The 14,545-nt window shown below is 51.2% G+C and overlaps 1 protein-coding gene across 1 annotated transcript; it reads right to left on the reverse strand.

The window, feature by feature from the left end:
• Nucleotides 1-2,876: 2,876 nt before the first annotated feature.
• Nucleotides 2,877-14,545, reverse strand: LOC104876072 (peptidoglycan recognition protein 4). The gene is made up of 8 exons (XM_010643971.1): nt 14,536-14,545; nt 12,580-12,640; nt 11,561-11,834; nt 10,155-10,273; nt 8,405-8,557; nt 7,183-7,381; nt 4,216-4,334; nt 2,877-3,590 (listed from the first exon to the last, which is right to left on the reverse strand). The coding sequence occupies exons 2-8, from the start codon at nt 12,626-12,628 to the stop codon at nt 3,412-3,414; spliced, it is 1,092 nt and encodes a 363-aa protein (XP_010642273.1). The 5' UTR covers nt 12,629-12,640; nt 14,536-14,545; the 3' UTR covers nt 2,877-3,411.

Consider the following 14,545-nt stretch of genomic DNA (forward strand, 5'->3'; position numbering starts at 1 on the left):
CTGTGTCCTCAGCACCCCGAGGAGCTCCAGTGAAACCAGACTTGAGCTGAGAGCACCCGCGGAGCCGCCCTCTGAGTAAGCCCAGGTCCCTCCCCGCTGGGAAAGGGCACGATTGCCCAACTCTCCAGGAGCGCCTCCCTCACCCCCAGCCCTTAGTAAGCCTTGTGGACGCGAGGACGTCTGCGTGGCCAGGAAGCTGTGCCCCTGGGGTCTGGGAACTTTCAGATCACGGAGGCAGAAGTGCTGTGGGAGTCTGAAGGCCGTGGACTGAGGCCACCCACCAATGAATGTCCTTCTAGGGCCGTTCACAGGGGCAGCGTGGAGGGACAGACATAGAAAACCGTGTTCCCAGGAGGCACCTCACTCTGGGTCATCACTAGACCTTCTGACCTTATGGCCACCATAATCATTCAATCCCCATCCCCACCTCAACATCAAGGTGTTCTATAAAACAAAGCAACAGCCACTAAAACATACATAGGACACAAACATAGGTTAACATATATTATATATAGTGGGCTTCCTGAATCTGTGGACCTTTAATCTACAGGGAGGTGATGGTGGTGGTGGTGGTGGTGCGTGTGTGTTTGTGCGTGTGTGTGTGTGTGTGTGTGTGGTTTTCATTGGTATCTAGATCCCTTGGTTCATTAGGGTTTGCAAAGTGGCAATATTCTAATATTATCATTACTTATTTATTTATTAGTGTATTTCTATTAGGGGAAGTTAATCATTGAGCTATTCAGTGGCATTGTTTTGTATCTTTGTACATGAAGGGCAGAATAGGTACTTTCTTCCTTCATTTTTTACAGGTTTTCAAGTAAAGAAGTGGATTCAGGTGGTCTCCTAGCATTTTCCAATGGAGATTTTGTGTCACTATGAACTAATGGAATTGAACTGGACGAGCTCAGACCCATTGGACCCATTTTTGCTACTAATGATCAAACATTAGGAATTGGAATTCTCCCAATGGACAACAAAAGTCTCCCAAGTCTTTTTGCCCTATGTGATAGCTACACTACTATCTTGTGTGATAAAATGTTTCAGTTTACCTGTTTCCTATCCCAGACCAGCAAGCCATCAATTCTCCAAGACCTTTGTTTTTTCTTTCCCTGGGAAATATTTAAGGTCACAATATGGGTGCTAAGAATGCTTATTTCTACTGGATTATCAGGTTTTTAGGCCTTCTCAGTGGGCAAAGGCAAAAAATATCAAGCTAACATATTCTCAGGGAGTCAGAAATACCTCATGAGTTCATCCTGATACTTTAAAATTTATATCTGGGGTTATAATGCATTACTTAATATTTTCTATGTTTATCTATAACTTCTTTGCCATACAAAAAAATCTTTTCAAAACCACTGGTGTTGATGGAATTAGATTATTATATAATTACTTATTTGTTAAATTCCACATCTCACCCTAAACTTTCTTGGAACTAGCACCACCAATATTATTTCTGAGATGTTTAATTCAACAAATAAATACAAAGAAATTATTCACCTACAGTCATTATTTCAACATCTCTTCAGTTATTTTGGTTATGTGAAGTCATCTTTTTATAGATTCCTAAGGAAAGGCTCATATGAGCAGTATCTCCACAGTTCCTGAAAACTTATGTGAAATTTTTGGTGGCTGTTATATTTGAAGGCTAATTTGGTTGACTATGAAAGTATTGAGTGATTTTTGTCACATTTTCCTTATACTTTATTATTCTATTTTCCTCTACCCTAAAGTGTTGTTGTATAGAAGTTTGATGATAATTTTCTCTCTCTTTTTGGTAGTCACTTTTGGTTTATTTTCTCTTTTATTTCTTGAATATCTAAAAGATATTTCTGTTAAAGAAATATCTTTATTTAAAAACTAAAATATACTTCAGCAGTCATATTTTTAATAAGTCCTTTAATGTATGATGCATGTTCTTCAAAAACAAAGTTTCCGATATTTTTATGTCAAGAATTTCTTCTAGAAGTTTTTAGTACTTTATTTTTGTTTTAGTTTTCTTCCTGAGAGATTCTGATCGTATGTATTTTGACTTTTCTTAGCTTACCATTTATGCTGTATTACTTTCTCTTTAGTCTTATTTTAAATTTTTAGTTTTAGAATGTTCCCTCATTTTACTTACTTTCTCTTCCAAGCCATTATATGTTACATTTATCCAAGTTTAGCTTCTTACTTTGTATCTTTCTCCACCTTTGGGGAAACCAGGAAAATCATACCCACCCAAATTATACAGACAGCCTGAGAGAAAATGACCAACAGGGAAACCCATATATTGTACTTTAAAAAGCACAAACATATTTTGTTTAAAATTATGAGTACTCACCTTTATTTCTGATGCTATAAGGCCTACAGAAACACACTCAAGACAAAATACAAAGAGCTAAAAGGATTTTCAACAAGATAAATTGTGGTTTTTCTTTTCTGCTTTTCTCTTATCTGCCTTTTTTGTAGACCAAGAGCCAGGGATGAAGGAGGACTCTGGCTTCCAACAAGAAGGCTGTAGTGCAGAGGGCTGCAAAGGTCCCCCAGACCTTGGCCAGGCACAGGTAGGCAGCAGGTGAAGACACAAATCTGACCCTGAGGAAGCCCATGGTACCTGGCCTCAGGCTACTCCAGGTGGACAGGCACATGGGACCCAGGAGACTCAGTAGCCATTACTGACTAGCCACCAGAACCAGCTCCAAGACTCTTACTTGGGAGGAAACGAGGGGCGGGTGCAACTGAGGGAACCCCAAACACAAGCATTTCTCAAGGAAAACAGGACAAAACCAGCTGACCAGGTGAGCAGGACTTGGGTCTATTCATTTATTGATTCTTCTCTTTCCTCAGTAAACATCGAAAGAATCTAGTAAACTCCAGACATTCCTCAGGAACTGAGGACGTAGACATGAATACAAATTGGCTATTCCCTGGAAAAATTTACGATCCAGGAGAGATAAGATGTGCACATAAATAATTACAGGCTTTAAATAAAGGCAACCTCCAGAGCTGTACAAGCAGATGGTGTGTGAGCGGGGAGGAGGGGTGGGCACCCTGGCTTGGGTGGTGGGTGAGGGCTGAGGCTGCAGGCAGACTGCAGGGGGTGAGACCTCAGGCACAGAGGCAGACACGGGTGGGAAGACGGGGCTGACGGGGCTCAGTTTGTCTCTCCTGGCTGTCCGAATGGGTGCTCAGGGGACAGGAAGGCAAGGAGAGAGGAGACTGGACCCAGAGGAGGCTGTAAATGTCCAGCCATGGGGGCCTGGGGACGCTGGAGGGCGTTAGCAGGAAGGGACATGATCAACCCAACCTTGGAAAAGGGAGCAAGGTGGGGTTGGCAGAGGAGGGGCCACAGGTGATGAGGCCAAGTGGGAGGCGAGGACAGAGACCCAGTGGGAAGGAGAGCAGCCCCGGAGGGAGCGGGAGTTGCCCTCAGTGTTTGAAGTGAGGCCACGTCCTGATGATGCTGTACAAAGCCTGTCCAGGGGACAGAGTGTTGGCCACATCACTATGGCCCAGCAGCAGGTAGTTGGGGGCCAGGTACCCCTTGGCCACAGCACACTGGATCAGGTCCTGGGCCGCCTCCAACGCAGCGGCATTGGGTGGGTCGCCTGCAAAACACAGCTGCCCATCACTCGTAGGGATCCAGAGGGTCCAGTCCAGCCCGCCCAGCTCCCCACCACACTGGTATATCCCACCGTCAGCAGCTACACTGCGGACAGACAGAAAGCCAGCTCAACGTGTTTCAGTTCCAAAGTTTTTCTTGAAATCAAATGGAAAATAAATCCAATTCTTGTGAATACATACAAAGCCTTTTTCTACTGCTAAAGTTTAATGCAGCAGTTCTCTCCCCGGAGCAGTGTAGTGCCCAGAGGATCTCCGGTCTCCGACATGTAAGGCATCTTAGCCCCACACTGTTGCTATGGTGACCGAGACAGGACACACGTGCTAAGATACTGTAAAAATATCCACAGAGGTCTCCATGCGTTCATGTGCTTCACGTGCTTCTTAGATGTTGGGAAAGAAAGAGACACAGGCGCGTGGCTGTGTGGGAAGGAGGTGCACTGAGGTGAGCTTTCTGCCTGGGAGCCTGACACGCTGGACTTAGCTACACATCGAATTAGAGGCGTCAGCTTGTGCAGCACTGAGCGATGGCTGAGTCTTTGCTGCCCACATCCGACACCGGCCCCTCCAAACACCCCAGACGACCACCTCCCCGCAGCTCACCCGACTCACCCGAGAAGGTGCCCATGAAGACAATGCCCAAGGCGATGTCGTTGTAGCCAGGGATGGAGGAGCCTTGGACATCCCAGCCCACCCCTTCGTAGACACCACCGTCCTGGCCCACGAGGAAGCTAGAAGGCCACGGAGGAGATGGAGTTGCGCATGAGAGAGACACTCTGAGGTTCCTTTCCACCTTCACCCACTTGTGCCTTCACGCCCTACTGAAGTACAAATTGATCTGCGACACTATCCGTCAGAGTCTAAGTCACAGAGACAAGTCCGAGTCTGTACACTGATGTGCTAGAAAAGCGGCTGGGGATATGGGCAGGTGGGGTGGGAAACGGGAACAACTGATTTATAACATTTGCAGATTTCTGGGGAACAAAACTCCCACGGTGGCTGATTTTTGCCTGATCTAACAACCAGCTTGCGAAATCCCTGAATCTCTAACAACCCGTTCTTGTGATCTAGCTTTTGTCCACCTTTCTCCCACACATCACTTGCTTCCTGCAAGAGGCTCACCACGAATGAAGAAAGAAGAAGGCAGCTTTTGGCTCCTGCCTTTCCCTACCTCTCCAGTGAGACTGTTTTTCCCAAGGTGGTCCAGGTCTCCTTACCACTTTTCTTGGCTTATTCTCTCTGTGCATTGACCCTATACACCTCGCTTACCCTCCCCAGACATTATCTTCCCTTAGCACCCACCATGGCTCACCCTTCTGGCTTTCTTCCTCTCTGGGTGCTCCCTCTCTGCCCGCAGCTTCCTGTGCCCTTTCTTTTAAACGTGGAATTCCTCAGGATGCTGCCCGAGGCCTATTCTGTCCTCCTCAGTCTATTCCCTTGGGACAAACCCACCTACTTCTTGTTTCTTTACCACCCGTAAAAGCCCACAAGTTCACGACTGAGCCCACATCCTCCCCACCTGCTCTCTCTCTGGGATCGGGTCTTCCTGCTGCTCATCAGGGACCTCGGCCCACTCATTTCATCCAGGAACCAACCGAGCCTTGTTTGCAGCGTCTCTCACCGCTCCTCCCACCTGACCCGCACTGTACTCGTGAGCCTTTCCCCTCCCTGACTCCCAATGTCTTGGAGCTGCCACCACCCGGCCATGCCACCACTGTCGGCTCGTCTGGCTGGATACAATCCTCAGCTCTCACCGCTCTGGTTTTGCCCTTTTTCCGATCCATTTCTGAAGAAATACCCAGCACTGTTTTTCTAAAGTACAAATCTTTTCATGTCAAAATCCCACTCTTAGTCCTGGGCTACTCAGCCGAAATTCCTCCGTTGAGTCCTACACGGCATGGCCCCTGTCTGCCTCCCCAGCCCTGTCACAGTGAGCTTCTCCCAGCTCCTCAAAGGCGGCGTTCTCGGGCTGGCTTCCAGACCTTTGCACGAGACCTTTCCCTCTGCCGGGCGTGCCCCTCCGCCGTCCCACTCCCTCTTTGGGTCACAGCTAACGTGAGGCTCTCTCAGGGACCACATCCTCATGCTCATCTCCTCAGCCGCCTGAGCCTCCTGTTCTCCCCCGTGACCCTTCATCATGTTGCCTAATGCACCTTATGGGGACTTAATTCCCTTATTCCTCGCTGAAGTGAGGTATTAATTGAATGAGAGCAAGATGGCGTCTGTGCTGCAGCTGACGGCACGCCTGGAGCACACCTAGTGCTAGAACGTGTGAGAGGAGACGCGAGTGTCACCCTGACCTCAGACCCTGCAGGGAGAGAAAATGGCAGCCTGGAACTCTGCCGGACAGGGGCACGATCAAAGTCAGGACTCAGGGGACCTTTGCAGGAAGAGGGAACAGACCTGCTCTCGATCTCTATCCTTACCCCCAAATTTAAACAGGGAACAAACCAATTCAGTATCCCCAAATTTGTAGTCGAATTTCAGATGTCCGCTAAGATGAAGGAGAAGACCACACTGACACTGCCTCGCAAAGCATTTGGTAGCTCCTGGTAGATGGCAGGTGCTGGAGAAAGCCATTCTCCTATCCTGAAAGGGCTGTCGCTAACACAACAGAGGGGAGGGGTGCAGTCGGCTCAGACACAGATGCCAAGGAACAGAAAATCCTCACCTGCCCACACATGCGCAGGCCGCGTCGTAGCCAAGGTACCTGGCTGGGAACCACAGGGACTGAAATCCAGCTTCACTGCTTGAAGCAGGAGCACCCCCGGAGGCGGGCTCCCTCCTTAACATGTACAGTCCTGAGGCCTAGACTGTAGTGTGGATGGGACTCACAGTACCCGGGATGGAGTTGAACCCCAGGTGTATCTGAAATCTCTGAAAGCATCCTCAAGAAATTTGTACTTGTTCAGCTCACCATTTGGGTTTTTTCCATGTGTTGTTAGTGTTTTGTTTGTTTTTGTAGTATTGGGAACAGAGCCCAGGACCTTTACACCGAGTTATACCCCAACCCCTTTTTCATTTTGGTTTGAGACAGTGTCTCTCACTAACTCACTAAATTGCCCAGACTGGGCTTGAACTTGCAATATTCCTGCCTCAGCCTCCCAGACTGTTGGGATTACAGCCACGCACCACCACCCCCAGCTAAAATGACAAGATTTTTAAATTTTTTGATGCAAACGTCTTGACCAAAATCCTGCCACAGAAATTTGAAACCCACTTGGACTGCACTTAATGAGGAAAAAAGAAAGAAAATTGCCCTCTTCCATTAGGTGGATGTGGTCTTTATTGCAGAATCAGGGGCCTTAACACTGGGGGTATTAGCCAGTCCTTCTCTTTGCCTTCAAACAAGAAATATTCTCCTGAGGAGGGTCCCAGTCTTTAGGTACAGAGGTCGACCAGATAACACAAGGAGGAACGGGCTTCCAGCTGGGGCTGCCTCCTTGGTGTCTCTCCGGAGGCCTTGGCACCCTTTCCGCCTGTTTACCTGGGATCACTGCTTAGCTGCCTCCGACCGAGGTTCAGTTTCTGCCCCCACCAAGGGAAGAGGAGCCCCAGCCCCTGCCCGGATCCACTTACTTGTACCCAACATCGCACGCTTCGTACTTGTCCATGAAGAGGGCCTGAAGATCCGCGACCAGCAGGCGGCACTCTGCAGCTGCCCCGCAGGTTCTCCCACCCGTGTGGAGGATGATGGCGTACTTAGCCGGGAGCTGCATCCTAGGGCAGTGGCTGGGCCTAGCACCCCAGGCCCCCCGCCGTATGATGCTGGGGCAAGCTGCAGCGAGAACGAGACGGCCCGGGGGCGATTCGCTTTGTCCCGCGTCAGCCACCCACCACTGAAGGCTGCCATGGTCCTCATGTGACAGGGACCCCAGCGGCCTGACCCTACCGGAGTCCGGAGCAGAGAAATCTGTGCAGTGGGACCTGATGTCTTACCCTGAAAGAATGTTCTTGGGGTTTTTGGTTTTTGTTTTTTGGTACTGCGGATCGAACTCATGCCCTTGCGCTTGTGAAGCAGGCGACCGAACCACTGAGCTAAATCCTGGGCCCTTGATTTTATTGTTTTTGATGTTGCTTCTTGTGAACTAATAGTGTTCACCCAATTATGTAAACGCTGCTCAACTCTTCCTGTAAAGCCAGTGTAAGTGGTAACTAAAATTTTCCTCGGCGCTTAAGTCTGTTAGTGTGGTCCTAGTTTTTGTTTTCAGAAATGCGTGTTTGTGTGTACGCATTCATAAATATGTGTACAAATGTATCACAGCCCCTTCTAAGCCTTTTCTTCTTTCCTCACACTTTTTACCATAAAACACATCAAGTATTGTACTTGTTCGTGTAATTGCTGCCTTTCTCTGCCCTCTACAGTGAAACTCCACAAAGTCAGAGACTTTTGCACTTGTTTCCTTTGTGTGTCTCCCTGGTCTGGCTGGTACAGAACGTTGGGACAAGTGGGGCTACAACGTCAAGGCTCCTCCACTCTGGGATCTGAGTAGTAAAGAGGCAGCCCAGAGTGTCTCTGTCAACATGACCCAGCCCCCAAAGTTTCAGAAGGTCGGGTGCACAGTTGCCTACAGGAAAAATCTGATGAGAACCTGGGAAGTGGTCACTCCCAGTGGTTTCTTTTCTTTTTTGTGTTGTTGCTTATTGGTTTGTTTGTTTCGTTTTGTTTTGCTACCGGGGCTCAAACTCGGGACCTTGCACTTGCAAGGCAGGCAGCAGATCCACTGAGCTAAACCCCCAGCCCGCTCCGGACGGTTTCTGAGTCGGTGAGGAGGGAGCCCAGTGCGGGTGGAGGCCTCACCTTTCCTCAGGCCGGCCTTCTGTGGAGGGGCCAGGCAGTTTTCACCTCTCACAAGAAGTGGTTGGGTATAGCTGGGTGAGAGGCGGCCCTGTAGGACTGCGTAGGAGATGAGGCCCTTCATGGCTGTCAGGGCTGCAGGGCTGGGACTCTGGCCTGGAACACAGCAATTTGTGGCAAATGTCAGCCTGGCCTGGTTTTCAGGGGAGCCGTGTGGAGAAGAGACGCCTGGTCAGCCCCTGCCTAACTGCTGGAGGAAAAGCAGGCTCATTTTCATTGGTGACGAGAAAGTCAAGGATCATCGGAGGCAGATTCCTCAGTGGTTCAGAGGAAGCCCCTTCTCAATAACCTGCCAAGATGTCATCCACCCCCCATCCATGCACCTCGGAGAGCTCAGGGCAGCACCCATTGCTCAGGCCAGTGACTCCCATGAGCAGAGCCCTGCCAGGCACGAGCCAGGCTCTTCACCGGCAGTGACTCATTTGAACCTCGCTGCAGATCTCTGGGGTTGGTGCCACGAAGACACACTTGAAGCTCTCCAGAGTGACATGTTCAAAATCGCAAGCCAATGGGAAGAAAGGAGCTAAAGGTGTAGGGAAGGTGGGATGGGTAGGGGAAGGGTAATAAGGGAAAAGAAAAGAATGTGAGAGAATGAAAAGATGGAAATAAAGTGTTTGTAGATGGGGAGGGGAGGAGGGGGTGAAGGGAGGGCAGGGGTAAGGGGAAAAAATGAGAACCAAGACTTGTCATGTAGAGGTACAAGATCCCAACAATGAAAGTAACTGTACTGTATCCCTAAAATGTACCAATAAACTCAATTAAAGCTGAAAAAAAATCGCAAGCCACAAGTGGCAACAAATAGCTATAAATAACTACATAAAGAGGTCAAACACAGAGTCCTCTCGCATGGACAATAAAGACACACGCTTTCATTCCTCTCCTCGTGGCTCTGCCACTTTGGGTTACACACTTCTCAGAGCCTGCAGGCTGCACTGTGGTACAGAAATCATAAAACCTGCCGGAACGATCTCAAAAGATACTGGTAAAGAAAATGATAAACTGCGTCACATGATATTTGGAGAATGCACATTTAGGATGCAGGTGATGGGGGTTGGAGCAATAAATAAACTAGAAGAAAGTGGGAGGAAGTCAGAGACCAGAGGCCTCAAAGTGGTTTTGTAAAAGTGTAAAAGAAATACAAGGTATGGTGGTGCACACCTGTCATCCCAGCACTCGGGAGGCTGAGGCAGGAGGATCACTGTGAGTTCAAGACCAGCCTGGGCTACATAGTGAGTTCCAGGACAGTCTCAACTACACAGTGAGACCCTGTCTCAAAAAATAAACAAACAAACAAACAAACAAAAATTGTATAGGAAGGGCTGGGGATTTAGCTCAGTGGCACCACGCCTGTCTCGCAAGCACAAAGTCCTGAGTTCGATCCCCAGTACCATAAACAAAAAAATTTTTTTTAATTTATAATAAATCTGAAAGTAAGAGATGGAAAGGCGAGGTGCCTGGCAGAACAGTGGAAGCACAGCTTGCGGCTGCACAAAAATCAGTGCTGGGGGGGGTGTGATGGTCACTGCTGCACAGGGTAGAAGGAAGCCAGGGAGGACCACAAGGACACTAGGGAGGCCAGGGGAGAAGAGCATGGCAAGAGCGGGATCCTCAGAGATGCAGGAAAGGGCAGCAGGGTGGAAACGAAGCGGTAGAGACCTCTCTGGAGGAGCGTCGTTGGCCAGGTGATCGTTACCTTCCTTGGTGCCAAAGAAGGCGAAGCCCAGGGAGACGTTGTTGTAGCCCTGGGTGTGCAGGCCGTGGACGTCCCAGCCGACGCCTTCATACACCCTGCCGTCGTCCCCGACCAGGAAGCTGTGCGGCGAGGGAAGGCAGATGTAGTGACTGGCTTGATACCAGATGCCTGAGAGAGGAAACCCCTCGCCTGGGCTCAGAAAAGAGGTCCCCGGCTGTGTAAAAGGGATCTGCACGGCTGCGTCCCAGACAGCGGAGAGACCAAGTCACCTATCTGGGTCCTTAACATCCAAGAGGACCTACTCCCACTTTGTCTCCCTCCCCGCTGAGACAGAGTCGAATATGACGCACCCTGGGTACTTGGGAGGAGCAGGTGCTGAAACCTGCAGTTACTACCAAGGTCCGACTCCCCTGACTACGCTTCCTTCAACATGGTTCTCCTCCCCTCTCCAAGGTGCATGCTGCCCATGAAATCCCCACAGAGTTGAATGTCTCTCCGCAGGGCCGCTGGTGCTCAGAAACCTTGAACCTAAGAAAAAGACGTGGATGCAGCAGTGCATTTGGGAAATGGTTCCAGAAGTCAGAGCGAGGGAGCACAGAGAAGGAGAGAGGAAGGAGAGAGCCAATAAAGTGTGACCAGCTGGGCTGGTTTTCATGGTGGCGTCAGGGCCACTGCCCACACCCTCCGTGTCCTTCCGAGGAACTGTGTGCATGCACTTCGGAACTGTCCATTAGAAGGGCTAGGGCTGAGGAAATTACCCATCAACCCCCAACACCCAGGGGCTCATTAACTCCCCTTCCCATCAACCACCTGGGGGAGGCTTGAAGCCGGAAATCATGGATGCTACGGCACTTGAAGGCAGGAAGCCATCATGATGTTCAGGAACTATCCACAGTGTATGCCAAAGTCAGAGGTGAATCTCCTGGGCGGATCATTATAGCAAGTGGTAGAAAGTTTTCTCCACCAAAGGAGGAGCCCGTATGTGTGGTAAGATGGACCATACCATGAGCACAGAGTTCAGGCTCTGTGACTCCATAATTCTGTGATCCTGAGGAAATCAAACAACCACCCTACCTTGGGGAGGTGGAAATACTTGTCCTACCAAGCCAGAGCTGCTGGGTAGTGAAGGCATGCAGATACAAGTAAGTCATCTACAACCTGTGATGTGCTGGTGGAGCCAGGCATGGATGAGCAGAAAATACACTTACTATTTGACTTTCTTTGCTTCCTTTGGGAGATCTCAGAGACAGAAAATTCCAAAGAATTTTGGATTTCATGAGGGTCTTCAGTATTCTATTTACTATAAAACCTACAAACCCACCACCCAGAAGGTGAAGAAGGCAGAAGAGAAGGAATAGGGGAGCAGCTCTGATCCCGGCCCGGGGGACCCCGGCCCAGCCTCTTACTTGTAGGCCACGTCACACCCGCTGTAGTTGTGGACCTGATAGGACTGCAGCTCCCGCAGCCTCTGACTGCAGGCAGCCTGGTCATGGCACTCCAGTCCAGGGACGTGGTGTGTGACGAGAACGTCCACCGGCATGGTCAGTGGAGACCTGCAGCCAGCAGCTCCTGCCCCCCACTCCTTCCGAGAAACCATCGTGAAGATGTCTGTGCGGGGACCGTGGATGTCACTTGGTGCCTTCTGACATGGGCTGCAGTTGCTGGTGGGGTACATCTGCCCTGCAGTGGTAAAGGAGCCCTAGGAAGAGGCCCTCAGGCAGCGCAGCAGGTACGCTCTTCCCTGCTCACCCCACATCAGGGAGTCTGTGTATTAACCCAGTCCCATGAGGGGCATCTACACACACGATTAGCAAAGCACAACCCAGAAATGTACTCGGGAACCTCAAAAGCATGAAGCCCGCTCTGGTGTGAATTTGACCCACAGTGGAAACAAGGAGGAGGAGAGAGTGGAGACGCAGGTAGAATTACCTGCAGTCGGGCCAGGCCCTGTTTATCTGGGGGCATCTGCTAAACCCATGCTCCCGGGCAGCGGGCCATGGATGTGGGCACAGGCATCAGTCAGCACCCCACCTCCAGCAAACAATGCTCTTACCTACGAGAAGCCGTCTCTTACTGGCAAGCACAGGCCCACGTCTGGTTAGACTCTGGCTGGCGCGCTGAGAATCACTGCCATTTATCTGCTCTTGTTGGCCAACCACCGAGTCCTCCACATACATAATCTCATTTAACCCCCACGCTAAGCTTGGGAAGTCCGTTACCATATCTCCATTTGCCGGTAGGAAAATTAAGATTTAAAGAGCTGAATAACTTATTCAAAACCATTGCTAGATGCAGGACAGGGATTTCAGCCCAGGGCTAGACTCCAAGATCCGGGCTGTACATATAGAGGGAGGGGTAAGCATTTAAACAATTCCTATTGCACGATGGCAGGAGGCCCTTCTTAGTCCAGAGAGAGCAAACTTACCCAAGGCTTGGACACTCAGAGCAGAGAAGACAAGAAGCCAAGGCAGCATCCTCGCAGGGTCCTGGGACACCAATGGGGACAGTGTAGTCAGCAGCCCTGGGAGGGCAGTGTCCCAGGCGGATGCTCGCTGTTAACGTAACGGTGCTTACTCTGACTGTGAGGCCCCAGAGGACTGCGGTCCTCCTCGTCCGCCACACTGTGGGGCCCGGGGAGCCAGGGCCTCACTCAGCCTTCTCAGGGAGCTGTGTACAGAGCGGGTACAACACACCCTCCTGTCTCAGTTTCACCGGGCGTTCACTGGGAGGGACTGCATCTGTACATTAAGGTGGGCCCAGTTTAACCCTCACCTTAATTCTGGCACAGACTGTTAGCTCCCATTCCTATAAGACACAGGAATGGCCCCAAACAGAAATCCAAACTCCCTGAAATCCTGGGATGCGTCTCCTGCAGAGAATTCCCTCCCAGTGGGCGGTAGGACCAAGATAGGACCAGGAGAGGGCTGTGAAGAAGAGACACAATCACACTCACACTCACACTCACGCTCACACTCACACTCACACTCACGTGCTGAGGCACCTGTGGACCCTGAGCTGTCCTGGACAAGGGCACCAGGAGGGGAGGGGAGGGGTCCGCTTTGCCCCTCTCTGAGGGAGGGGTCTCCCCCTCATCCTGGCTTTTTCCCAGCAGCCTCTGGGACTGGAGGGGACTGGTGGGGCATCAGCATCCCTCTCCTTCGTGGTGGAGCTGGGCTAAAGAGGATCCCAGTTCTAGGGCAGAGGATATCTGATTTTAGAGCTCATCTGCTAGAGTCCAGCCCCTTCTAGGAGAGGGACACACCAGAGAACAAACGCGCACGCTCACACTCAGAAATACCTGTGGGCCCTGTGCTGTCCCAGCCCAGTTGGTCAGGGCTCAGTCCACCTGCCCCTCACTGGCGGGCAGCTCCTCCCGTCAGACTTGGCTTCCAGGTCCTGCCCGCCCCCGCTTTGCTGTCCCTAAGAGGCACTCCCCCCTTGCGAAGGGAGCACTCTGGCTGCCCAGAGAGAGGGGAACAAAGCCCTGGATCCAGAGCGGAAGGTGGAGCACAGAGACCTGAGGCTGGGAGCTGTGTCCTCAGCACCCCGAGGAGCTCCAGTGAAACCAGACTTGAGCTGAGAGCACCCGCGGAGCCGCCCTCTGAGTAAGCCCAGGTCCCTCCCCGCTGGGAAAGGGCACGATTGCCCAACTCTCCAGGAGCGCCTCCCTCACCCCCAGCCCTTAGTAAGCCTTGTGGACGCGAGGACGTCTGCGTGGCCAGGAAGCTGTGCCCCTGGGGTCTGGGAACTTTCAGATCACGGAGGCAGAAGTGCTGTGGGAGTCTGAAGGCCATGGACTGAGGCCACCCACCAATGACTGTCCTTCTAGGGCCGTTCACAGGGGCAGCGTGGAGGGACAGACATAGAAAAACCAATGACTCCTTCTAGGGCCGTTCACAGGGGCAGCGTGGAGGGACAGACATAGAAAACCGTGTTCCCAGGAGGCAGCCCTCAGGCTACACATCCATCATCATCCCTCCGGCCACACCCGTGCCTCGTCCAGGCTGAGCACCTCCAGCCCTCTCCCACCCCTCGCTCAGTGGTATCAGAGCACGCCCTGGCCCTGGTCAGACTTCATGAACCAGGCAGTTCTTGCCTCCCAAGGCGCTGAGTCTCACAGAGGAAGCTCCTCTTGATGCTTTCCCAGAATGCACATCTGCCAAGGCCCCTCAGACCCCTCATCTCTCAGAGGGTGGGGCAGCCTCGGAGACCCTGGAAATGTCCCATATCCAGAGATTGGTTGTCAGACTCACTCTCAGGCCCAGGGTTCCCAGAAAAGCTCCCTGAAAGAGGCCCTTGAGAGAGCACAGGGGTCTCCCACTGCTCCCCAGTCAGGAGCCCAGGCCAAGCTGGAGCCTAGGACAGAGCAGGGACTGCTGACCTCTGCCTGG

The sequence above is a fragment of the Fukomys damarensis genome, unplaced genomic scaffold (genome assembly GCF_012274545.1).
Source record: "Fukomys damarensis isolate Sample0158 unplaced genomic scaffold, DMR_v1.0_HiC HiC_scaffold_33, whole genome shotgun sequence".
In the NCBI taxonomy this organism is placed as follows: Eukaryota; Metazoa; Chordata; class Mammalia; order Rodentia; family Bathyergidae; genus Fukomys; species Fukomys damarensis.